Source organism: Pristis pectinata, chromosome 5 (assembly GCF_009764475.1).
Source record: "Pristis pectinata isolate sPriPec2 chromosome 5, sPriPec2.1.pri, whole genome shotgun sequence".
Classification (NCBI taxonomy): Eukaryota; Metazoa; Chordata; class Chondrichthyes; order Rhinopristiformes; family Pristidae; genus Pristis; species Pristis pectinata.
In genome coordinates this window covers 66,690,403-66,717,215 of record NC_067409.1, presented here as the reverse complement: position 1 = coordinate 66,717,215, position 26,813 = coordinate 66,690,403, and the positions used below count along the sequence as shown (strand labels likewise).

Sequence of the window (26,813 nt, the reverse complement as noted above, 5' to 3'; positions counted from 1 at the left end):
TAGAGAAATAATTTAATTTTAACATACAAGTAAACATAACCCTGAAAATCTAGAAAGGAAAATTGGACTATAGATGTTTATCTGAAACTTCCCTGTAAGCATTTCAGCAAAGGCATATTTTATTTCAGTCATTTTGACACCTATAATAAAATTATGCGGAGCGGAATTTCAAACAAATACAATAAGCATATGTGCATGGCTTCAGGGCACAAGTAAGTGGTATCTCAAGAGATAAGAGAAACAAGTGGAGATGTGTTGGAGGACATTCATATTACCAGGGCAGAGGTATTTGCAACCTTACAGCACATTAAGGTGGATAAATCCCCTGGGCCTGACCAAGTTTATCCTCAGACTTTGTGGGACGCTTGAGAAGAAAATGTGGAGGCCGTTGCATTGCTAGCCGCTGGTGAAGTTCCTGAAGACTGGAAGGTGGCTAATGTCATTCCATTGTTTAAGAAAGGTAGCTAGGAACTACAGGCTGGTCAGCCTGGCATCAGTAGTGGGGATGTTTCTGGAAGGAATTCTGAAGGACCGGATCTACCAGCATTTGGATAGACAAAGTCTGATTAGGAGGAGTCGGCATGGCTTTGTGCATGGGAAATTGTGCTTGACAAACCGTTTAGGGTTCTTTGAAAAGGTAACCATATGGGTAGATGAGGGTAGGGCAATGGATGTTGTCTATTTGGACTTGAACAAGGCCTTTAACAAGGTCGCGCATGGCAGGCTGGTCTGGAAGGTTAGGTCCCATGGAATCCCAGGAGAGCTAGTTAGGTGGATTCAAAATGGGCTCGGAAGTAGGAAGCAGAGGGTGGGGGTTGAAGGTTATTTCTCAGAATGGAGGCTGGTGACTAGTGGTGTGCCCCAGGTGTCAGTGTTGGGACCCCTGTTAATCGTTATTGATATAAATGATTTGGAAGTGAATGTATAAGGCTTGATCAGTAAGTTTGTGGATGATACAGAATTACGAGGTGTTGTTGATAGTGTAGAAGCTTATCATAGATTACAGGGGGATCTTCATCAGTTATGAAAGTGGGCCAAGGAGTGGCAAATGTATTTCAATACAGATAATTGTGAGGTGATGCATTTTGGAAAGTCAAACCAGTGTAGGACTTACACTATGAATGGTAGGGCACCAGGGAGTGTAATGGAACAGAGGGACCTAGGAATACAAGTGCAAAGCTCATTGAAAGCGCTATCACAAGTAGACAGGGTGGTGAAAAAGGCATTTAGCATGCTGGCCTTCATCAGTCAGGGCACTGAGTATAGGAGATGGGACATTATGCTACAGTTGTATAAGTTGTTTGTGAGGCCGCACTTGGAGTTCTGTGTGTAGTTTTGGTCACCCTGTTATAGGAAAGACGTGGTTAAACTGAAAAGAGTGCAGAAAAAATTTACGACGACATTTCCAGGATTAGGGGGCCTGAGTTATAGGGAGAGGTCGGCCAGGCCAGGTCTTTATTCCTTGGAACATGGAAGAATGAGGGGTGACCTCATAGGAGTGTTTAAAACTATAGTAGGCATAGATAAAGTGGATGATAACGGTCTTTTTCCCGGTGTAGGGGAATCCAAAACTAGGGGGCATAGGTTTAGGATGAGAGGGGAAAGATTTAAAAGGGACCTGAGGGACAACTTTTTAACACAGAGGGTGGTGAGTATATGGAAGGAGCTGCCAGAGGACGTGATTGAGGCAGGTACAATAGTATCATTTAAGAAGCACATGGAGGGGCATAGCTTAGAGGGATAGGGGCCAAATGCAGGAAATTGGGACTAGTTGGGTGGGCACTGTGGTCGGCATGGACTGGTTGGGCCGAAGGGCCTGTATCTGTGCTGTATTGCTCTATGACTATTATTATGTTTGCTTTTACACTCTACACCACAAGAGGGAGTAGTTGACTGTTAAGCTGTCATGAAACCAACTTAAATTATTTGATCAGTTGGTCGTGCAATCAACCAACACTTCAAAAGATCAGGATATTATTAATGCCTGGATGACCAGTAGTTGGATGACTACATCCTACTCCTCTCACTAAATGATTTTGACATCTTCAGAAAGGCAAATACTTCCTAAGATGGTTGCTCAAACGTGTAATGTAATCCTGCATTACTTAGTACAAGTAACTTTACCAGTATAAAGCAAATACCTTTATTAAGGTGAAGCCAAACTTGTGGCTGGAGAATCTTTCAGCTAGGCATAGCCTCCCACAGACAAGACAAACTAACATACCCTAGGATCTCAGTTACGTTAGATATTTTGCAGTTAAGAACTTGCATTTGTCACTTAGCTGAAAGTATCCTTGGGTGCTTCAGCAAGCAGTGAGGTGGACAGTGTTATAGAATATTAGTAGGATGGCTGAAAGCACAGTGCAACGGAGAGATTTTAAGGTCAAAAAAGGTAATGGAGAGGACATGTAATGAAGAGAAGGAAATCCAGACAAGACACGACAGTAGAAAACTGGCACCACATGACTAACTCTGGAATCTTTGATCATACCATAGCAATGTTGGCTGAAGTCCAAGAGGAACAGAGATCTTGGAGGATTTTCTGTACAAGGAATTTGGAATGATTGCTTTGGAAGATGAAGAGTCAGCAGAATTCATTGAGGTCAGGGTTATTGAGTTTATTAGACCTACCGTAGGACCCAGTGAAAATTGTCAATCTCATTTGTGTTCACTGAGCCTGAAACTGGAAGAAGGGGGGAGTACAAGAATGATAAATGGTCTTAGTTCTAAATACAATTACTTATAAAGTCATTTTGCAAAACTAGGAGAAATTGATTAAGCAGATTTATTTAATTGCGTAGTGTCATGATGGTACCACTATCCAATCACTAGTTGGTGTTTACACTAGGATTCCAGTGATACTGTGAGAGGGTGAGGTGAGGGGAATTTGTTTGGTTAATGGGTGGATAGAATCATAAAGTCATCAAGAGATGCAGTACAGAAACATGCCCTTTAGTACACCAAGTCCTCACCGATCATCAAGCACCCTTTTTTTAACTAATCCTCCCCGTGTCTGCATGGGTTTCCTCCGGGTACTCCGGTTTCCTCCCACATTCCAAAGACGTATGGGTTAGGAAGTTGTGGGCATGCTATGTTGGCGCCGGAAGTGTGGCGACACTTGCGGGCTGCGCCCAGAAAAACTCTGCACAAAAGATGTATTTCACTGCATGTTTCGATGCACATGTGACTGATATCTTATCTTATCTTAACCCATTTTATTCTCCCCACATTCTCCCGGCAGATTCTACCACTCACCTACACACTAGAGGTAATTTACTGTGGTCAACTAACCTACCAATCCAGTCTTTAAATGTGGGAGGAAACTGGAGCATCCAGAGGAAGCAGATGTGGTCACTGGGAGAACATGCAAACTGCACACAGGAAGCACCCAATGTCAGGAATTGAACCATGGCCTTTGGCACTGTGAGGCAGCAGCTCCACTGACTATGCCACGATGCTGGCCTGTAATTAAATTCAGATTGCTGTACACACTCGATGCAGCCACTTACTTACTTAGACAACAATGAAAGAATAACTTATAGAATATAGAACAGTACAGCACTGAAGAGGCCATTCAGCCCACAATGTTGTGCTGATCTTGATGCCAATTATACTAAATATCCTCCTCCTGTGTATCATCCATATCCTTCCATTCCCTTCATATTCATGTGTCCATCTAAAAGCTTCTTAAAGTCCACCAAAGTGCCTGATTCTACTCATAGCCCTGGTAACCCATTCCAGGCACCTACCACTCTCTGTGTAAAAATCATGCCCCTCACATCGACTTTAAACATCCCCCCTCTACCCTTAAAAGCATATCCTCTGGTGTTTGACATTTCTACCCTGCGGAACAGATTCTGACTGTCTACCCTACTTATGTCTCTCATATTTTATCAGGTCTCCCCTCAGCCTCCTACTCTCGAAGGAGAACAACCCAAGTTTGTCCATCCTTTCCTTATAGCTCAAACCCTCTAATCCAGGCAGCATCCTTGTAAAACTCTTCTGCACCCTCTCCACAGTCTCCACATCCTTCCTATAATGGGGCAAACAGAACTGCCAGCAATACTCCAAGTGTGGTCTGACTAAAGTTTTGAGCAGCATGACTCCCTTCCTCTTACATCCTGCACCCCTACCAATGAAGGCAAGCATGCCATACACCTTCTTTCACCTTCTTTACCACATTATCCACTTGTTTAGCCATTTTCAGTGAACTATGTACCTGGATCCCAAGATCCCTCTGTACCTCAATGCTATTAAGGGGCCTACTATTAACTGTATACTTTCTTTTTTCATGTGACCTCCCAAAGTGCAACACCTCACACTTGCCCAGATTAGACTCCATCTGCCACTTCTCTGCCCATATCTGAAACTGATCTATATCTCACTGTATTCTTTGATAGCCCTTTACACTGTCCACAAATCCACCTATCTTGGTGTCATCTGCAAACTTGATAATCCTCCCATCTACATTTTCATCCAAATCATTAATATCACAAACAACTGAGGTCCCAGCACCGACCCATATGGGACACCACTGGTCACGGACCTCCAGCCAGAATAACAGCCTTCCACCCCTATTCTCTGTCTTCTATGGGCAAGACAGTTTTGAATCCAAACTTGCAATTCACCCTGGATCCCATACATCTCTTTCTTCTGAATCAACCTATCATGAGGGACCTTGTCAAATGCTTTACTAATGTCCATGTAGATATTGTCCACTGCCCTACCCTCATCAAGCCCCTTCATCACCTCCTCAAATAACTCGATCAAGTTTGTAAGATGTGACCTGCCCTGCACAAAGCCATGTTGACTGTCCCTAAGCAGGCCATGCCTTTCCAAATATGCATAAATCCTATCCCTCAGTATCCTCTCCAATAGCTTCCCTACCACTGATGTGAGGCTCACAGACTGATAATTACCTGTATTATCCCTATTTCCCTTCTTGAACAAAGGCACACCATTTGCTACTCTCCAGTCCTCTGGGACCTCGCCTGTTGCGAGTGAGGACACAAAGATCCTTGTCAAAGCCCCAGCAATCTCCTCACTTGCTTCTTTCAATATTCTGGGATGCATACTATCAGGCCCTGGGGACTTATCCACCTTAATGCTTTTCAGAAGAGTCAGCACTACCTCCTCAATCTCAAAATGTCCCAACACATTAGCATGCTCCAATCTGTTTTCACTATCCTCCAATTTCTTCTCTTCAGTAAATACTAACGCAAAGTACTCATTTAGTACCTCAGCTCTGACTCGAAGCACAAATTCCCTCCTTTATGAGAGACAAACAGTTTGCCTACCTGCAGTCAACCAAATAAGATAAGATAAAATATCTTTATTAGTCACATGTACATCGAAACACACAGTGAAATGCATCTTTTGTGTAGAGTGTTCTGGGGGCAGCCCTCAAGTGTCGCCACGCTTCTGACGCCAACATAGCATGCCCACAACTTCCTAACCTGTATGTCTTTGGAATGTAGGGGGAAACAGCAGCACCCGAGGAAACCCACGCAGACACACGGGGAGAACGTACAAACTCCTTACAGACAGTGGCCGGAATTGAACCCGGGTCGCTGGCACCATAATAGTGTTACTCTAACCGCTACATAAAGCGATTGATTACATGGTGCACAACAGCAATTGCAAAAATTGTTTAGTTGTGTTGTTATTTATATAGATCTGTTACTTGGACCAGATTCTTGTGCAAGTTTTTTGTGATATCTCTGGCCTTTTACCTTTAGACACTATCAATTTTCCTTTCCATTGATGTTAACTAGATGGGATGTAAAATGGAATATCAATTCACTATCCACTAATTTGCATTATAACTAAAGATTAATTTAATCCCAAAGTTTCAGGGTCATCCCCGGCAGAATAATGGTGGTGTTGCAGCACCTCTTCTGGTTCAGAGTGGAATTATATCATGGCAAACACACTGACAGTTCCCATTGTAAATGTGAACATCGAAATGTATAGTGGACAAATTTAGGTGCTGCATGTTACATACCAAGTTGTCTTTATTATAGATATCATTCTACTTGGAGACAAATAAACAAAAGAGAAAATGGAGTGTTTAAAGCATCCCTTCCACTTAACAGTGCAGAAGGTTTTGGCCTTACCACCTGTCCCTTCAATGGGTCATAGAATCTTTCTATGAGTTGCACTGAGGTGCTTTTACCACATCCGCTACTGCCAACTAGTGCTAACGTTTGTCCTTTTGCAATCTTGATTGACAGCTTTTCAAGCACTGGTGCATCTGGACGACTCTGATATCTGAAGTAAGTGTCAGAGAACTCCAGTTCACCATTGAGTTTGTCCTATGATATAAACATATAAAATCACATAAGTGATTATCGTGATTAAGTTGCTCCTTGCTACACACTTTATTTCCAGCAAAAACCAATTATGCAGTCACATCTAAAGCTCTTTTGAACACTTCTGAAGTCCACGTTCATTATCTGTTATATATTAAATTTATTTGATATTTAATTAAATGCATGTTTATGACAAATAAATTGTTAAAATACAATAAGACATATATACATTAGAAAAAATTTCTTGATATATATTTTTGAAACCTTTGTTGATTAGCGACTGAATGCTTGATCATCCTTAGGGCTATTTAACATAGTCCACAACTGCAGAAAAGCACCAATAATCTCATGACAAATACAACAACAGGATGTTTCAAGAGCTTGCAGCCCACAAATTACAGTGAAAGAATACCTTATGATACCTTACACAGCTGGAGCAGATAGCTGTTATCAATATTATCCAAACTGAGGTAGCAGTTTTCTCATAATGGCACATCTAAATCAGGGCTTGAGATTCCACTACCCAGTCTCACATACAAGACTAATATCCTATTGTCTATTTTTCTCAGTAAACAGACTCATTAACAAAATTGGGAGAAGACTTGACTTTGAAATGTGCAATTTCTGAATACTTTACAAACATGGTTGCCAATAAGAATAGCTTTGTTGATTTTTGTTCAAATCATCAGAATAAAATTGCACTATAACAAAGAAATCTGCACTAGGATTCAATCCAACGATGAAGGCAAACAACAAAGAGATTTTAAATATATGCACATAATTTAGAAGGTATATACATCTTACCACCAGTTTCCTTAAATTAAAAAGAATTAAGCTCCTCTTGCTTTTTTGCAAAAGTAGTTCACAAAGCACTAAACACAGCCATTCCCCGAAGGAAACAAAACTGTAACGACTAGAAATTCTGACCAGGTCGTTTTCCAATTTATTACCATACTATGCAACTATGATACTTATATCATATTGTACACAACAGTAAGCCTTACACTAATAAAGCTTATTGGACTAAATGGCAAGATGAAGTAATTTTGTGAAATCCTACCAATATCTGTAAAATACAATAAGGGAGAAATCTGAGAGCATCCAATGAAAACCTTATCATTCATGGAACTTAAGAATTCTCTATGATCTCTTGGAACAAAAAAACAAATAATGGATCATTACACCAGGATACAGTTTGAGACACCAAACATGCAAATTGCTACAGTTTGAATATTCCTTGTATAGAGTATTTCTTCACACTAAACTATCTATGTAAACTAATACTGGTTTGACTTTCATGTCTCAAACCAATTTGTTTTTAGTTTAATGTCTGTAAATAGAATACCCACCAAAGTTTGTCCTTCAGTGCTGTAGCTGTCTATAGGTGGCACATGGTCAAACAGAGCAAATAGATTAATTGCAGCAATCTTTGCTTTGGCATAGTCAGGAGAAAAGGAACTGCTTTGTCCAATTGCCATGGCACCATACACAATAGCATTAAAAACACTGCAGAACAAGAGTTTAGAAAACAATATTAAACAAAAAAATGACGGGTACATGTGTATTTGTTCAACTAACACTTTTAGAGTGGGTTACCAAGGAAATCTATAGAAGTCTTCAGCATACGAGTTTAGAAAACAACAAGGAAATAATGGATCATTCTGTTAAGATGCACAGTTTGAGATACCAACCACTCAAACTGGTGCAGTTTGAATATTCCTCGTAGGCTTAAACTGTATTGAATATTTAGAACAGAGTATTTATCTTTACACTAAACTAACATCTGTGCAACAAATAGATATATATGGCCTTTTTTTAAAATCAAGTGACCTGTCATCACACACAATTAACAAGCACACCCTTGCGATAATAGGCACTCTGTTGAATTGAATGTACCATCGGTCTCAATGTCAGTGCTCAATGCCCCACAAATATTGCCACAACTTAGGAACTTAGTGAACATGCTTTATTAACATTCAGGATTTCAATTTAAACATATTTGAAAGCACCAGCAATAAACAACTGCACATTCCACAATTGGTTTCAACTTGCAGTTGCATTTTTAGAATTTCTCGACTGGGTGATATCAGGGATTTGTCTTGCTGACCTGGAAGGGTGGACTAAGGCAGTAAAAGTAGTTATCCTTGATATATCGTGGGTCCAACTTTATACAATAGTTGTTAGGAAGACTGCTCCTTCAAGAGAACTTCACCAGTGGCTTTGGTCAATTTTCGTTTACACTAAATTCTTGTGATCCATGAGGGACAAGGACAGGGACACAGACTTCCCATGGACAACAAAACATGCAGATACCACTGAGAACTTTGTACCTAATGAATCCCCCAAACAAACATAAATACACCATTTAATGTTCTAAAAGCACTAACATGCATTAATGATCACATTATACCATTTAAATATCTAAAAGGAAATTATATTGGGTAACAAATTACTTCTGTTTAATGTAATGAAATTTACAAACAGTAATCAGTTTTGAAATCACAATATGCAACTGCTCTCTATCAAAAAGCACCTATCAGGGAATGACTTGCTACCTGTTATCTGGAAACAGATCACTATATTTATGCAATGATTGGTTTCACAATGTGTACATGGATGCAGATATTCGAAAAAATTTGAGATGGAGCTGGGAGTAACCTCACAAGAATGTGGAGCCATGAATAACTTATCGACAGATAATGGGACTGAGTGTACATCATTACCTGCTTGTTGATCCTTTGGTCAGAAGAAAACTTTGATATAAAAAATAATAGAAAAAATGACACAGTTTAATGTTTTTCTTACCCTACACCTAAGAAACTGGCTCAAGTTCAAACAATGTAAGGACTCAGTCCCAATGATTCCTATAATCCTTCATCCTTTCTCCTCCAAATGTTGCAGAAGTCACACAATTGATGAGAGCCATTTCCAAAACCTTTAAAGGGATGTGGACAATGACACTTGCAAGATCTTTAGTGAATTAGAAATCACATATCCTAATAGACTTAAGAATAAGATGCATAATAAATAACTTACAGAAAAACACTTTCCACATCCATTTCATTTGTTGATATTAGATAAGCACCAAATCGAAAACTGGCAGCATAGCTGAAGTACTGGATAGCCTGGCTCAGTGCAAAGGCACCACCATAAACCTGGGACTTCTTTATAGCATTTCTGCAATTTACATACAATAACGTGTTACAATAATTACAGAAAATGATATTAGCATAAATTAAACAGATAATGGACATTTAGCTCACTTTTTCAAGTCTAGGCCGTAGAACAACAATTCATTTTACTGTGGATATAAAAACACTGTAGGCAATCAAGATCAAATTGGATTGTTGTGTAAAGTAAAAGAGATTGAAGGTAAATGAATGGAGGGCCATAGCAGTAGCCCATATTTTCCCGAGTTTTTCCTTCCCCTGAAATTAGCTTGTCTAGATATGGACGTCTGGCTGGTGCAAATGGTCTCAGATTCAGTGGTGAGGACCTGACTGGTGACAGTGCTTTAGGTGACCTAATCAGGTGAAGTAGGTGGTCAGAACAAGGCTTATCCACAAAATTCCTTTGATAACCTTTGACATTTGACATTTGAAAGTTATTCAATATTTTTGAATGTGTTTGACATTTAGAAACATTCAAAATGATGAAATAAAAAAAGAGTTTTAAAAAAGTAAAAAAAGATACACATTTCTAAATAATTAAAACCACTACGCAAAACACGAATAATTTAAAATAAGTTTATTCTTACATCTGCTCTCTACAGCCCTATAAACCACATTCAAATAACCTGTGTCATGGATCCTACAAGTTCTCAGGTGCAAAGAATGAGGAATTTTATCAAGTGGACTCCAGCAAATTTTGGAATTCCATACTTGCATGGGAATCTTACTCTGACAAGTGCTAACAGATAATGCTAGCAAATAGTGGGCCATCGTAATAAAAAGTATTTGTTCACTTGGAGAATCGCTAGTGCTATGTCGCAACATTTATGTATTACCTTGCAGTGGCTTTGAGAATTTCAGATGCAAAGGGTAGGTGCTGTTTAAAATTACTTTGTCTTATCATACTCAGCACAAAGTGAGATCTGTCATAATTCAACTTGTGGGGATCTTTGCAATGAGATTACAGCCTGTTCTTAAACTGTATCTTTTGATAATGGGAAAACTGTGATCCTTGATTACCAAATATTACTGTATCACAAAAGAATACAACATTCAAAAACATGATCGGTGCACTTTCTATATTCACTAGTTGTTTTATTCTGATGTCATTGACATTCTTATGTAGTTATAGAAGCCGATATAGACATGTGCATCAATATTGATATTGATTTTATATAGCCACTAACAATGATAAAAAGCCTAATACTGTGACATTATGAATGAACACATGATGATGTTTTATCACAAAATAATTCATGTTTGCAATTATGCAAGCTCTTAATGAGAGCTAAAACAAATGAGATTATTTGAAATAGTTGTGTCTCATTAAAGCTAGACTTGAGGAGCTGAGCTTGAAACAAATATGCTATTCACAGCTTGCCTGAATGAAGATGAATTTTATTAATAGCAGTATTGTGGATCTTTAGAGTTAGATCATGTACTGTACTGTGTCTAGAGTAACATTGACAGCTTTCTGCAATGTGCTTAACATATGTATTCCCAGATGATGCTAAAAGCAGGATGTATTTAAAATAATAACTATTTTTCCTGGATCCACGAGCTTACTCTAATTAGCAGATTTACACACCTGTGTGGCTTCTCCAGATTTTCATCATACAGTCTTTCAAGAGTCGGTTCTACGGTGAGAGAAACAACAGTGCGGATATTTTCCACAGCTTCTGTTGCTACCTTAATGTTGAAAGAAAAATGAAAGTTAATCATAGGCAAAGTTTTCACCTTTTTACCAAATTTATTGCTATTCTGCATCTTAACTTTTTGAATCCATATCTTTCTCTTTTTTTCCCCAAACTTCAATCTAAGCAACAACTCTGCTTCTTTTGTTAATTGTCAATATATATCCAGGCTTTTATAACAATATTCAGTCTCCCAGGTGCAAATAGTGAATATAATAGTGGAATGGTGAAGTGATTGAGCAAGCAGTCAATTTTCTGGACCATCAATCCAGAGACATGGGTTTGAATCCTCCCATGGCAACTGGGAAATTTAAATTCAAATAATTAGATAAATCTGGAATTTAAGAAAGAAAACAAATCCTATTAATGGTTACCACAAAACTGCTTTGAGAAATCTGCTGTCATTATCCGATCTGGCCAATATACAGTATGGCTCCAGGCACAGAAATCTGTCTGAGTTATAATTGCCTCCTCAGTTAAGGGAATGCACAATATATGCAAGTGTTGCCACCAACATCCACATCCTATTAATGAATAAACAACAATGTGTTGGGTGATTCAGTCCTGCCCTCTTTGCAGGAGCTTCTCCATCTGCTTACTGCTGAATTATGGGACAGTTCCTTTGGGGAGAACTCTTACTTTTAGAAATTTTGCAGAAAATGTACAAATTATGAGGCAGAACTATCCTTACTGCCTCATAATTTGTACATTTTCTGCAAAATTTGGTGTGATTTCAATATATATTTGAAAACATTAAGTTTACTAAAAAGTAGACGAAAGGAATTCTGCAGTCATGCTTGCAATCCCTACCAGTAAATTCAAAAGGTGATTTCATCAAACCGTTACCAAGTATAATTTTGGCTTATATTGTTGGCATGTTTGTTTAAAATTTGAAGAGATAGATTAGTAACAATGATTGGACTTAGAGAAGATCATTTTAAAATTCTGTGCTTCCTAGAAGAGCTTCATCCAGATCAAAAATTATTTTTTGATTATTTTTCTATCCTTCATAAAAATCATCAGCTGTGTGCCATGAATCCCCATCTCCTTCTGCAGCCAGATGCATGTGTGTTACAAATTTCCTTGAAAATGTTTGTTTGTTACGCACATGAAATTGGAATATTTACCAGTGTATGGTTGGCTGCATGCGTAAACATTTATGTCCATCATGCACATGTGAGGGAGAAATAAAAAAATATGAGCCACAAATCATTGTCATTAATCACAAAGATTGTTGAAGATTGCAGAGGGATATTGATAGGATGCAGAGCTGGGCTGACAAGTGGCAAATGGAGTTCAATCTGGAGAAGTGTGAGGTTGTACACTTTGGAAGGACAAACTCCAAGGCAGAGTACAAAGTTAATGACAGGATTCTGGGTAGTGTGGAGGAGCAGAGGGATCTGGGGGTCCATATCCTCAGATCCCTGAAAGTTGCCTCACAGGTGGATAGGGTAGTTAAGAAAGCTCATGGGATGTTAGCTTTCATAAGACATGGGATCGAGTTTAAGAGCTGCGAGGTAATGATGCAGCTCTATCAAACTCTGGTTAGACCACACAGAGTACTGTGTCCAGTTCTGGTCGCCTCATTATAGGAAGGATGTGGAAGCGTTGGAAAGGGTGCAGAGGAGATTTACCAGGATGCTGCCTGGTTTAGAGAGTATGCATTATGAGGGCAGACTAAGGGGTTAGGGTTATTTGGAGAGAAGGAGGATGAGAGGAGACATGATAGAGGTGTACAAAATATTAAGAGGAATGGATAGAGTGGACAGCTAGTGCCTCTTTCCCAGGGCACCAATGCTAAATACAAGAGGGCATGGCTTTAAAGTAATGGGTGGGAATTTCAGGGAGATATCAGAGGAAGGTTTTTTACCCAGAGAGTGGTTGGGGCATGGAATGCGCTGCCTGGGGCGGTGCTGGAGGCAGGTGCATTGGTCAAATTCAAGAGATTACTAGATAAGCATATGGAGGAATTTAAAATAGGGGGATATGTGGGAGGAAAGGGTTAGATAGTCTTCAGCAAGGTTTAAAGGTCGGCACAACACTGTGGGCCAAAGGGGCTGTATTGTGCTGTACTGTTCTATGTTCTATGTATGTTAAAACTGGACATTTTTTAAAAACTTAAAATCATGAACAAGGCATTTGACATCAGTCAGAATCTGATAGGTTTACCTTTCCAGCAGCTTCAAGTTCTTCTTTATCGTGATTTGCATATCCAGTTAGAGATTTCATCTTAATCATTCCAGCCACAGCTAAGATGGGCACTATAGCAAGGACTAACAAACTCATCTTCCATCCATATATGAATGAAATAATAATTGCAGATCCCATGCTTGCCACGTTTTGTGCTATCAGTCCTAGTCTTGAACCTACTGCCTGGAATAAAAAGAATGTGCATCCTGTTTCTCCATTTATTACCTTTGTTTTAAAATCAATTGGACAGAACAAGGTGATCACATCCAGAAGTGGTGTACCTTCTGAACATGAACCAATGATCTATTGATGCTATGCCATCCCCATTTCTTCAAAACTTCCAAAAGAATTTTTCACATCAACCCATCCTATTAATTGACTCTTTAGTCTTTCCCATTTCTTGCTCAGTACCTTGCTTTCTTCTTGTATAATCGCCGAAATATTATTCAATGTAAGGTGTGGTATAAAAGTATGAAAACAGAAGGCTGCATTTGCTGGAATCTGGAACGAAAAATGAAATGCTGGAAGAACTCAGCTGATCAGGCACATCTCTGGATAAAACGGATATAAGTTGACATTTTGGGTAGAGACCCTGCATCAGAACTGAGAGGGAAGCGAAAAGGTTGTCCATATATAGCAGTACAGGGGGGAGGGTGGAATAGAGGCTGGTAAGTGATAGGTGGAACCAGATGGGGAGGGGGATGATGGACAGATGGAACTGGATGAGGAGAGGGGGATGGGAGAAGTGAACAAAGGGAGAAAACTCGGTGGATGGATGAGTGTGTGCGGGAGGAGAACACAAGGTGTGGGTTACCTGAATTTGGAATATTCAATTCTCTTTCCATTGGGCTGTAAGCTACCCAAGCAGAAATATAAGATGTTGTTTTTCCAATTTGTGTTTGGCTTCTCCATCATAATGGAGAAGACCGCGATCAGACAGTGGAAGCAGGAAGGAGAATTAAAATGACTTGCAACTGGAATCTTCAATCTTTCCTCTTCCCTCTCAGTTCTCATTCAGGGTCTCAATCTGAAACGTTGACTTACACCTTTTGTCTTCACAGATCCTGCTTGACATGTTGAGTTCTTCCAGTGTTCTAGTGTTGGTATGAAAGTATCAGGAAGCAACATTTTGTCCTGTGTAATTTTGAAAGTGCAGGTGCTGATTTGGTTCCCAAGTTGTATTCAATATGCGCTTACCTGTCTATCCCACATGTCACCCAAGATGCCATACTATTTAGGGAGTAAAGGTGCACAATGACAATATCTACCTAATGTATGCAATGTCACCAGATCATGACATCAAACTGCATGGAACACTGATTGACAGCACTGTTGCCATTCTGGATATCAATACCCCAGGTAATGGCCTCCTTCAACTTTGCACCACAGTACAAGCCTTCAGAAGCAAAAAGGATGCTCCTACAAGCAATATATAAAGAGATCGCCAATGACTGTATTCTACAAGCATTTGGTGTTTTCTACAATTCTTTAAAGTTGTTAAAATCTACAAGAATTGCAGTGCCAGACCTTAAAGGACTTTTTCAAGGCTTCTGCACAAATTAGTTGCTCCCAGGCATGGATGTACTTGTGTACATTCCACTTTGAATACATCACAACTGGGAGAAAGAGCAGAAAACATGCAGAGCAGGACAAGCTGCAAGAAGAAAGAGGGGGATGTGTGGGGGAATGGCCTCTGCGATCTAAACTTCAGTAACTTACATTGTACGAGATGTTTGCACTTCTGACAACCAGTCGAGCCACATTTGCAATCTCAGTGGATGATATGAACCACATTCCAATCGGCTGTCAAGGTGACCATGCCAATGAACTTTCAAGTATCTGGCTGCTTCCTAGCTAGATATGGATATATTTGCAACACCTCACAGTTAGCTGTTCCCTGACACTTAAGTGATATCATTGATACTGTCCATAGTATTGAAGAGTGACCCTGGCCATCGTCTTATGTAGGTCTAAGCCTGGTATCCAGGCATCTGTATTGATCTCTTGGCTCTGTGCCAGTATGCTGTGCCATTTGTATATGCGTCAGCACAACTAACCAAAAAGCAGCTGCTAGGTGACAAGGGATTATACAGAGACATCATAACTTATGAATCTTTTATGTTACTGTCCACATGTAAATTGTATGTGTGCAATGGAAGTTATGTCATTGCACAAAGTATTAGAAAAAAGATCTTTTTTTAAGACAGTCCTTTGGGATTGAGGATAATTTACTTCCTCTCTGGTTTTGTAGGTTCTGAGCTGACCAGGGAGGCCAATGTGGGAACTGCAGACTCTTCCAGAAATGTCAGACTGATGGGCAGCTTGTGAGGTGCTGTTATTTAGTCAAAGTTTCAATGTGCTCCCAATGCATGGATTGCAGGTTCACAATAACATCCTGAATAGTCTTTCTCCACTTTAATTGATCATTGGCCAGGGATTTCCAAGAGTCAGTGAGCATGTTGCATTTTTTCCCAAAGACTTCAAGTATTTCCTTGAATCTTTTCTTCTGTCGGTCTGGTATTCCTTTTCTGTGGTAGTGTTTGGAATAGCATGTAGATCATTGGAATGGTACAATAACATTCTGCAGCCTGCACTACTCTGGCAGAGTGGGTGCTGGGTATTACAATGTTCTGCTGGATGCTGCATAACCTTGTCAAGCTGAAAGCCCAGCCTTTGTCATCTGCTGCATAGCAAACAGCTGAGGAGGAGGAGGAGGAAGAAAAGAGGAGAAGGAAGAGGAAAAAGAGGAAGAAAACAATAAGGAGGAACTTAGCCCCTTTCTGGGTTCCCCATTTTTGAACAACACTCCAGCAACAGTACCACTTCTTACCTTTCATTTCTTGCTATCAGAGTTCCTGCTTGCCCACAATGCAAACAGCAAAAGCCAGCAGAATATAAATATCCAACGTCAAATCTGGAAATGGAAGCACAATGTATATCCTTGTGCAGCCCCCTAGTGCCCTTACTCTGTGTGCCCATGTTCCTACACAATGTTAAGGGCGGCACGGTAGTGTAGCGGTTACAGCAGTTACAGCTTTTACAGCGCCAGCGACCCTGGTTTAATTCCTGCCACTGTCTGTAAGGAGTTTGTACGTTCTCCCCATGTGTCTGCGTGGGTTTCCTCCAGGTGCTCTGGTTTCCTCCCACATTCCAAAGACGTACAGGTTAGGAGCTGTGGGCATGCTATGTGGCACCAGAAGTGTGCCGACACTTGTGGGCTGCCCCCAGCACATTCACAGAAACACAAAAAGACGCATTTCACTGTGTGTTTCGATGTACATGTGACTGATAAATAAATATCTTACCTTATATTATCTTATCACAAAGGGTATGGCATGATTGGTGATTGAATGTTGACTTACAATGGAGGTGACTATAAAGGGGAGTATGACTTTGAGCAGATTTGGGGCCAATGGCCTGAATTCAAACTGTAATCCTTTAGCAAGAGTAGCAGGCAGTAGCAAGGGAGCAACAGAGTGGCAGTTGGGAGTACAAGTTCTGTCTCTCTGAGAGGTGATGGAAAGTTCACATTTAAAAAGAGCTTCACTCCCTGAAGGCAGTGTATCAACAATCTGACTAATCCACTGGACGAATGATCAGTGGAGCACTGTGACACCCTGGAAACCCCTCTGAATATCAATGTTCAAAGTCATGATGGCAACTGCTAAACTGGCATGACATGAAATTGAGCTTGTCTGAGAGAAATATGAAGTTGCGTGTCACAAGTCTGAGATTCCACTGGAGCAACCAGTCATTCTGCTTACCAACCCTTCCCCACCCCGCCCCCCCCCCCCCCCCACCCCTACTGGAACCTGAATCGTCAGATATAAAATGCAATCTGTGGTATAAAATGCAATGTGAAACCAGACCAGCAGCTCTGCTGAATGTGAGCATGAAATGACCCATGAATGTAAGGTATGATGTCTGGTGAGTGATGAGGGTGTGGTGCATTGAATGTTTCCTGCAGAACAAACATAGAAAAGTACAGCACAGAAACAAGCCCTTCAGCCCATGATGTCAGTAGCAAACACAATGCTGAATTAAACAAAATCTCTTCCGCCTTTACATGGTCCATATCTCCCCCATTCCCTGCACATCCCTGTGTCCATCTAACAGCCTCTTAAACACCACTATCATATCTGCTTCTACCAGTATCCCTGGCATTCCATTCCAGACACCTACCTCTCCCTGTGTAAAAACAAATCTTGCCCTGCACATCTCCTTTAAACTTTCCCACTCTCACCTTAAGTGCATGTCCTCTGGTACTTGACATTTCTACCCTCGGAAAAAGATTCTGACCATCTACCCTATTTCTGCTTCTCATAATTTTATAAACTTCCATCAGGTTTCCTGTCAGCCTCCAATACTCCAGAGAAAACAACCCAAGTTTGTCCAACCTCTCCTTTTGGCTAAAACTCTCTAATCCAGGCAGTATCCTGGTAACCTCTCCTGAACCCTCTCCAAAGCTTCTACATACTTCCTGCAATGGGGCAACTAGAACCGCACACAAATCTCCAACTGTGGCTTAACCAAAGTTTCATGCAGCTGCATCATGACTTCCAAACATTTATACTCTATGCCTCTAGCAATGAAGGCGAGCATGCCATATGCCTTCTTCACCACCATCTACTGTGTTGCTACTTTCAGGGAGGTATGGACTTGGACCCCAATATCCCTCTGAACGTTAGTATTCCTAGGGGTCCTGCCATTAACTTTATACTTTCCCCTTACGTTTGACCTCCCAAAGTGAAACACCTCATACTTGCTTGGACTAAACTCCACCTGCTATTTCTCTGCTTATATCTATAACTGATCTATTCCCTGCTGTATCCTTTGATAGCTCTCTACATTGTCCACAACTTCACCAATCTCTCTGTTGTCTGCAAACTTACAAACCCACTCAGCTACATTTTGATCCAAGTCATTTATAAAAATCGCAAACAACAGAGGCTCCAGCACTGAACACCACTGGGTTAAGCACCTCTGGCCTGAATAACACCCTTCCATGACTATATTCACTGATCTTGAATGAATACATAAAACTTCTTCTGGTACCTCCACATCCTCAGGTGTTACATCTTGAGCAATGACTGCAAAAGCTACTCCTCCTCACTGTCTCTGGAGGGTATGACCGAGCACATCCTGACATTATAGTATTAGCTTAGCTTACTGTTTGACTGACCTATTTTAGCTTATTGTTCATTAAGACAAATATGGGTTCTGTCTGATTTTCTTGTTAGTGAGATCAAAGACATCCTGAAAAAGCCAGGTGAAGCTCATTACCAGTTAAACAAGATTGAATATGATCCGCACCTCTCCTACCTGCTTCCCCACACTACCCCCTCGTAATCCCTCACAAGACTCCTTGTATAGGCAAAAAGAGTGGGTTTCTCTAAGGCTTCTCTTATTTCTCTCCTGTCATGTTGCTGGATGTTCAGCTGTTGAACTGGAAAGTTCACTCTACAACTGACCCTGCAGTTTAAGATGCCACTCTCAGATTTCAACTGAATGGCACTGGTAAGAGCTATAGACAGGAAGTAGTGAATAGTGTGGGGTGGGGGGGGGGGGGGGGGGGAGATCTCAAGAAATAAACAAACTATTATGAGCACAAGAAGGACAATCCATCACACATGACACAGAAGAGAGGATGCAGGGCTGGACAAGTGGAAGTGTCACCGTATGAGAAATAGTACCGACTGCAACAATCATGAACTCCATCAGGGCCTGAATTCACCAGTTCCTAATTTTATGCAGCCATTGTTGACAAGGGGGTAAACAACCAGCCCAAAGGGTCAGGACCTTGAATTTAAGCCTTCAGAGGAGGGGAATTTAGCAAAGGGTAGTAAGAACAGGAGTTGAAAAGTTAAAGGTATTCATTTCAAATTGAGACAGTGGCAAGAGTTTTGCATGCGTGTTCCCTGGACTGATTTCCTTTCATTCATCGGTGCCATTTGTGAAATTCCATTAGTCTCCGATTGCATCTACACTGAATGTTAAGCTTATGCACATAAATCAGATTTCTATCAAGTTTTATGTCAGCAGAATTCTGGAATGGCAACACCTACACACACAGCCTATTGTTGGCAAGGTCAAATCTGTGCTCAAGGGGTGGAGAGATAATGGTATATGGAGGGTGAGAGACATAATTATAGATGGAGAGTGAGAGAAATAATGAGTTGCAGAAGGCGATCACAGAGCAGGGGTAGCACTCGTGTTGCTCTTCACCAAAAAATGCACCTTCTTGCATTAGTATCAAGTCTTCCTTTAGGTTACAAAATGACAGATGAAACCATAGAGTTATACAGCGCAGAAACAGAATCTTCAGCCCAAATGGTCCATGCTGACCCATCTGAGCTAGTGCCATTTGCCCGTATTTGACCGCTATCCCTCTAAACTTTTCCTATCCATGTACCTGTCCAAGTGCCTTTTAAATGTTGTTCATGTACTTGCCTCAACCACTTCTTCTGGCAGCTCATTCCATATACCGACCACTCCCTGGGTGAAAAAGTTACCCCTTAGTTTCCAATGAAATTTCTCCCTTGTCATCTTAAACCTATGTCCTCTAGTTCTTGATCCCTCAACCCTGGGAAAAAGACTATGCGCATTTCACCCTATCTATGCCCTTCATAATTTTATACACTGCTATAAGATCACCCCTTATTCTCTTATGCTCCAGTGAATAAAATCCCAGCCTGTTCAACCACTCTCCATGACTCAGTCCCTTGAGTCCCGGCAACATCCTCGTAAATCTTCTCTGCTCTCTTTCCAGCTTAATGACAACTTTCCTATGGCAGAGTGACCAAAATTGAACACAGTACTTCAAATGCGGCCTCACCATCGCCTTGTACAACTGCAACATAACATCCCAACTTCTATACTCATTTCCCTGACTGATTAAGGCCAGCATGCCAAAAGCCTTCTTCACCACCCTGTCTACCTGTGATGCCACTTTCAGGCAACCATGTACTTGTACTCATAGGTCCCTCTGTTCTATAACACTGCCCAGGGACCTATCATTGACTGTGAACGTCCTACCTTTATTTGCCTTCCCAAAATGCAACACCTTGCACTTATCTGAATTAAACTCCATTTGCCATTCCTCAGCCCACTTACTCAGCTGATCAAGATGTCCCCGTAATTTTTGATAACCTTCTTCATTGTCCACTATATCACCTATTTTAGTGTCATCTGCAACTTGTACGTACACATCCAAATCATTGACATAGATGACAAATAGCAAAGAGCCTAGCATTGACCCCTGGGGAACACCACTAATCATGGGCTTCCAGTCCGAAAAACAACCTTCCACCATCACTCTCTGCTTCCTATCATCAAGCTAATTGTGTATCCAATTAGCTTGGTCTCCCTGGATCCAATCTAACCCTCCATAACAGCCTACCAATGGGGAACCTTATCAAAGGCCTTACAGAATTCCACACAGACTAGGTCAACCACCCTACTAACATTGACCTTCTTGGTTGCTTCTTTAAAAAACTCAATCAAATTTGAGACACACGATCTCTCATGCATAAAGCCATACTGACTATCCTTAATCAACTCCTGTCTTTCCAAATGCATGTATATTTAGTACCTCAGAATCCCCTCCAGTAACTTGCTTACCACAGATGTTAGGCTGACTGGTCATAGTTCCCAGGTTTTTCTTTGTAGCCCTTCTTAAATAAAGGCACAACATTAATCACCCTCCAGTCTTTCAACACTTCACCCATCGCTAATGGTGATGTCTCCATCTCAGCTCCCGCAATTTCTTCTCTAACTTTTCACAGTGATGGGTAAGTTGCTGGAAGCCATTCTGAGGGATAAGATACACTTACACTTGGAATGGCAGGGGTTGATTACGGGTAGCCAGTGTGACTTCGTGTATGGGAGATCTTGTCTTATGAATTTGATTGAGTTTTTTGATGAACTGACAAGGAAGGTTGATGGGGAGGTGGGGGTGTTAGTAGATGTAGTATATGTGGATTTCAGTAAAGCTTTTGATAAGGTTTTGCATGGTAGGCTGCTCTGGAAGGTTAGATCACATGGCATCCAAGGAGAGCTAGCAAACTGGATACAAAATTGGTGGGATGGTAGGAAACAGAGGGTGATGATGGAAGGATGTTTCTCAAACTGGTGTTCTGTGACTAGTGCTGGCCCCATTGTTATTTGTCATCTGCATTCATGATTTGGATGAGAATATATGAAGAGTATATGAGAATATATGAGTAAGTTTGCAGATGACACTAAAATAGGTGGTGCCATGGATGGTGAAGAGGAGGATCAAGAATTGCAGCAGGATCTTGATTGGCTGGGTAGGTGGGCTGAGGAATGGCGAATGGAATTTAATTCAGATAAGTGTAAAGTGTTATGTTTTGGAAGGACAAATCAAGGTTGGACTTTTACATTGAACAAAAGGGCCCTGGGTACCATTGCAGAACAGAGGGACCTTGGAATACAGGTGCACAGTTCCCTTAAAGTGGAGTCACAGGTGGACAGGGCAGTGAAGAAGGCTTTTGGCATGCTGGCCATCATCAGTCAGGGTGTTGAATATAGAAGTTGGGAGGTTATGTTGCGATTGCACAAGATGTTGGTGAGAACACACTTGGAGTATTGTGTTCAGTTTTGGTCACCCTGTTATAGGAAGAATGTGATTAAACTGGAAAGAGTGGGAAAAAGATTTACAAGGATATTGCCAGGACTCAAGGAACTGTGTTATAGGGAGAGGTTAGACAGGCTGGGCCTTTACTCCTTATGGCATAGGAGACTGAGGGGTGATCTCATAGAGGTATACAAAATCATGAGGGGCATAGGGTGAACGATCTTTTTTCCAGGGTTGGGGAATCATAAAATAGAGGACATAGTTTTAAGGTTAGAGCTGAAAGGTTTAATAAGAACCTGAGGGACAACTTTATTTTTTACACAGCGGGTGGTAGATGTTTGGAACCAGCTGCCAGAGGAAGTGGTTGAGACAGGTACATTAGATACATTTAAGAAGTATGTGGACAGATACATGGATGACAAGAGTTCAGAGAGATATGGGCCAAATGGGATTAGCTTGAATATACATCTTGGTCAGCATGAACACATATGGGCTGAAGGGCATTTTTCCATGCTGTACAACACTATGACTCTATGTTCTTGGATAATAATTAAGTCCTGGACGTGCATCTACCTTCGTACATTTTAAGACATCTAGCATCTCCTCTGCTGTAATGTAGACTATCCCCAAGACATCCCCATTAACTATTGCAGTTCCGATCTTTTCATGTCTTTACCGACGGTAAAAACAGAGAAGAAATATTCATTAAGGACTTGCCCATCTGCTGTGGCTCCACACAAAGGTGTCCACTTTGGTGTTTGAGGGGTCCTGTTCTCTCTGCAGATATTCTTTTTCCCTTAATATAAAATTTTTTTGGTTTCTCCTTAATCTTCTCTGCCAAAGCTACCCCTTGCCCCCTTTTTACCCTTCTGATTTCCTTCTTAAGTATATTCCAGCATCTGCTATACTCCTCCAGGGATTCACTTGATCCCAGCTGCCTGTACCTAACCCATGCCTCCTTCTTTTTCCTGACCAGAGCCTCAATATCCTTTGTCATTCAGGATTCCCTAATCGAACAAGAGCATGTAGACCTTGAACTCTCATTATCTCACTTTTGAAATCTTCCCACTTGCCAGACAACCCTTTTGCAAGTTCCTGTCTAATACTACCAAAATTTGCCTTGCCCCAATTTAGAACTTTAACTTGTTGACCAGATATGTCCCTTTCCATAACTAATTTAAAACTAATAGAACTTTGGTCATTGGTCCCAGAGTGCTCCCCCACTGATACCTCAGTCACTTGTCCTGCCCTATTTTTCAAGAGTAGGTCAAGCTTTGCCCTTTAGTAGGGCCTTCAATATCTTGCCCAAGGAAACACACTTAACAAATTCCACCCCATCTAAGTCCTTAGCACTAAGGCAATCCCAATCTAAATTAGGAAAGTTAATATCCCCTACTATGACAACCCTTTTATTCTTGCAGCTTTCTGCAATCTCTCTCTCAATCCCGTTGACTATTAGGGGGCATAGTACAATCCCAACAACATGATCATCCCCTTCTTATTTCTCAGCTCCACCCATAAAGCCTCATTGACAATCCCTCAGTAATTTCATCTCAAACCACTTTTAACATTTGATATAATCAGGATCCAGTAGGACTGCATTTTTTGATCAGTGGTTTCAATAATGTTGAAACATCATGATCTAGAAATCTGGATGTAGATAAAAGATGCTGACTCACTGCTTGGACTTGTGATGCCTCTGTTGCCAACCTTGTAGTTAAGGCTCCAGTGTTGTTTACCTTCTCTTCAAACCAAGCTATCTCCTAGAGAGAGAGAAAAAGAGGCAGAAACTACGTATGAAGTAGAGTTCCAGATTGAAATGCTCACAGAATACTTGGTGCTTGTGGCTTTGCCTTTAGAACAATAAGCATCATATGAAAATACATTGAATGATCAATCCAAAATAAAGTATTAATTTTTTGATTGTTTCTTGCTGCAGTTAATGATCTTGATGTAAGTGTGCACATTAATTTTCAGTATTTCGCAACCATGTTTGATGTATACAAGTCAACTGCCTTGAAATTCATTGCCTTTGACAGTATCAGCTAAACACGCTAAATAATAGTGGCAGCATGTTGAAGGCAGATAATGCAACACCATCAACAATAGCACTGTTGACAGGGAATGAAGTTCCAGGTAAACATCCTTAAAAATATTGCTGGAAAGCTTTTCATTGGCTTTAAAGTGCCGAGGATAATGCAACTGGTAGCCGTTAATCTGTATTCTGTGTCCTTTCAACCTCATTTACACACACTTTTCAGAAATACTTTCATGGAGGATTTAGCCGTTTTGTCTTACCACAACAATATTAACATCCAATTAGATAGCTCTTTTAACATAGTAAAATATTTTAAGGGATTTCATGGGATTATTACAAAACTATGGAGTTATTCAAAAATTAAATAGTTTTGGGCCAACGTCTTCCTTTAATGGCAAAAGTCCAGGAACTTTCCTGGACGTCAAGGGATATTGAGGGTTGCATAAAAAAAGGTAGCTTTTGGCAGGTTTAGATAACTTAAACAGGAGAGGCCCTGGGGAGAATAAAATATGTAGGGAATATTTAATTAGTAGGGCAGAGGTGACAGGGAAAAAACACCACCAGGCAAGATTAAGGAAAATCCCAAAACATTTCATATAAAAGACAAAGAAACCAATGAAAGAGTAGGACCCATTAGGGACTAAAATGGCAATCCATCCATGGAACTCAAGGATGTAGGTTAAGTTCTTACACATACTTCTCATATATTTTCACTTTGGAGAGGGACATTATACCCAGAGAAGCCAGGAAGGCAGTTGACAACATTCTATAATGAATGACCATTGACATTTAGATAGCTTAGCAGAATCAAACAGGGATATATTTTTGGAGGATTAAAAGGGTGGGATATACACAATGAATTCTAGAACCCGAAGAAGTGTTGAGGAACAAGAGACTGCAGATGCTGGAATCTGGACCAAAAAACAAACTAGGTTGAGCAGCATCTGTGTAGGCAAAGGAATAGTCAATGTTTTGGGTCGGGACCCTGCAACAATACTGAAAGTTTTGGAGGAAGATGGCCAGTATAAAAAGGTAAGAGGGAGGGGAGGGATAAAGGGTCCTTGGTGTACATGTCCAATGATCCCTGAAGGTGGTAGCACAGGTAAATAAGTGATTAAGAAGACATACAGAATACTTGGCTTTATTTGCTGGGGCTCAGAATAGAAGAGCAAGGAGGTTGTGATACAAATATATAAAACATCAGTTAGACCACAGCTATGTGCTTTTCTGGCCACCACACTTTGGGAAAGATGTGATTGCACCAGATGGAGCATTTAAGTATGAGGCAAGACTGGAGAGGCTGGGTATATTTTCCTTCGTGCGGAAAAGGCTGAGGGGGACCTGACTGAGGTATACAAAATTACGAGGGGCATAGAGACGATAGACAGGGAGAAACTTTTCCCGTGAGCAGAGGGGTCTATAACCAGAGAGCAGAAGTTTAAGTTTGGAGATTTAGAGGAGACTTAAGGAAGAATGGGTGAAATCTGAAATGCACTACCTGAGAGGTCCATGGAGGCAGGTCTTCGTACAACATTTAAGAAGTTTTTAGCTGAACACATGAAACATCATGTCTTGGAAGGCTGTGGCATGAGTGTTGGAAAATGGGATTTGTGCAGATAGACATTATGGGCTGAAGGGCCTGTTTCCATGCTATATGGCTTCTATTTTTAATGGATACTTAAAGTCATTCTACATATGACTTCAAAGATATTGATTTAAACAATGATTTTGAAAGCTCCCCAAACTAAATTAAACTGTTGAAAGTAATCAAGCCTACAAAGATTAGGAAAAAAAGACAAGTAAAGAACCCATAGTAAACACATTAATGATAATGAGCCACAACTTCTGCCTCTTTTATTTCCTCTGGCTGTGCCCACCAATGGGTGGTAATTGCAGTTTCTTTCTCAACCATGAGATGGAGGTAAGGAACCATCATCTGGACATAATTTTTTTACAGATACGCCATTACTTTTGCAACTACAAGTTAGTCAGATTCCAGGCCAAAAAGAGCACTTATCATGTTTACCAACCTGGCGTAACATTGCCTTGAATGCCATATGTCTCAGTTTCATTGTGAGGGTTTCCCCAGATCGCCCAAACATAAAGCCCTGAAGACAACAATACAAATTTAATTTATAATTTCAATTATCAGAAAAATGATAATTTGATATCCTATGCTTTACTGATAAAACAACTGGAGTGGGCTGTGTTGTTAGTGTTTAATGTGCAAATATGGCATTGTTTAAGCTCTGCATTAAAAGGCAACATTTATCAGCTACGTATGTTGCTACCAAGCGAGTGTGAATTGCCAGGGCCCCATATCTTCAATATTTTGTTTAGTACTGCCCAAATTGGAATTGGCACCAATACTTTATATTTTCCAGCAGTGTTTATTTAAATTAATGTAGATTGACTGTTCCATAAAGGACAGAATGCAAAGCATCATTCATTTTTATCATTCTTGACTTATATGCATGGGTCCTCTGTACATTGTCATTTCTGCTAAATGTGAGACACAGAAATGACTGTATATTGTGCTTCACTTCCAAAATTCGGTTCTGTCAGCATTTGAACCAAATTTCAGAAAAGGCATACAGCATGCACCCACTAGCTTATTGGATGTGTAATGCAAGTGACCAAAGATAAATCTTTATTCTGTATATGACCATTTCACATATGAAACCTAAACTGAATTCTTTATCTGGCACATTTTACTGGAGCTGTTTCCACGTTTCTCTCTTGACTCATGACTCCTACCCCGTTTCTGAGTGCATTGCCTTCTGTTTGCTACCACACTAGTGATTTTATTTGACC

At 40.5% G+C, this 26,813-nt stretch overlaps 1 protein-coding gene across 1 annotated transcript in view; it reads right to left on the bottom strand.

Moving 5' to 3' along the window:
• The window catches only part of LOC127570971 (ATP-dependent translocase ABCB1-like), a 79,114-nt gene that overhangs the window by 12,931 nt on the left and 39,370 nt on the right, over positions 1 to 26,813 (bottom strand). Inside the window, 7 exon segments of the mRNA XM_052016939.1 lie at positions 6,117 to 6,314; positions 7,661 to 7,817; positions 9,348 to 9,488; positions 11,070 to 11,170; positions 13,345 to 13,548; positions 23,641 to 23,724; positions 26,030 to 26,107. Coding sequence (XP_051872899.1) covers positions 6,117 to 6,314; positions 7,661 to 7,817; positions 9,348 to 9,488; positions 11,070 to 11,170; positions 13,345 to 13,548; positions 23,641 to 23,724; positions 26,030 to 26,107 — 963 coding nt within the window.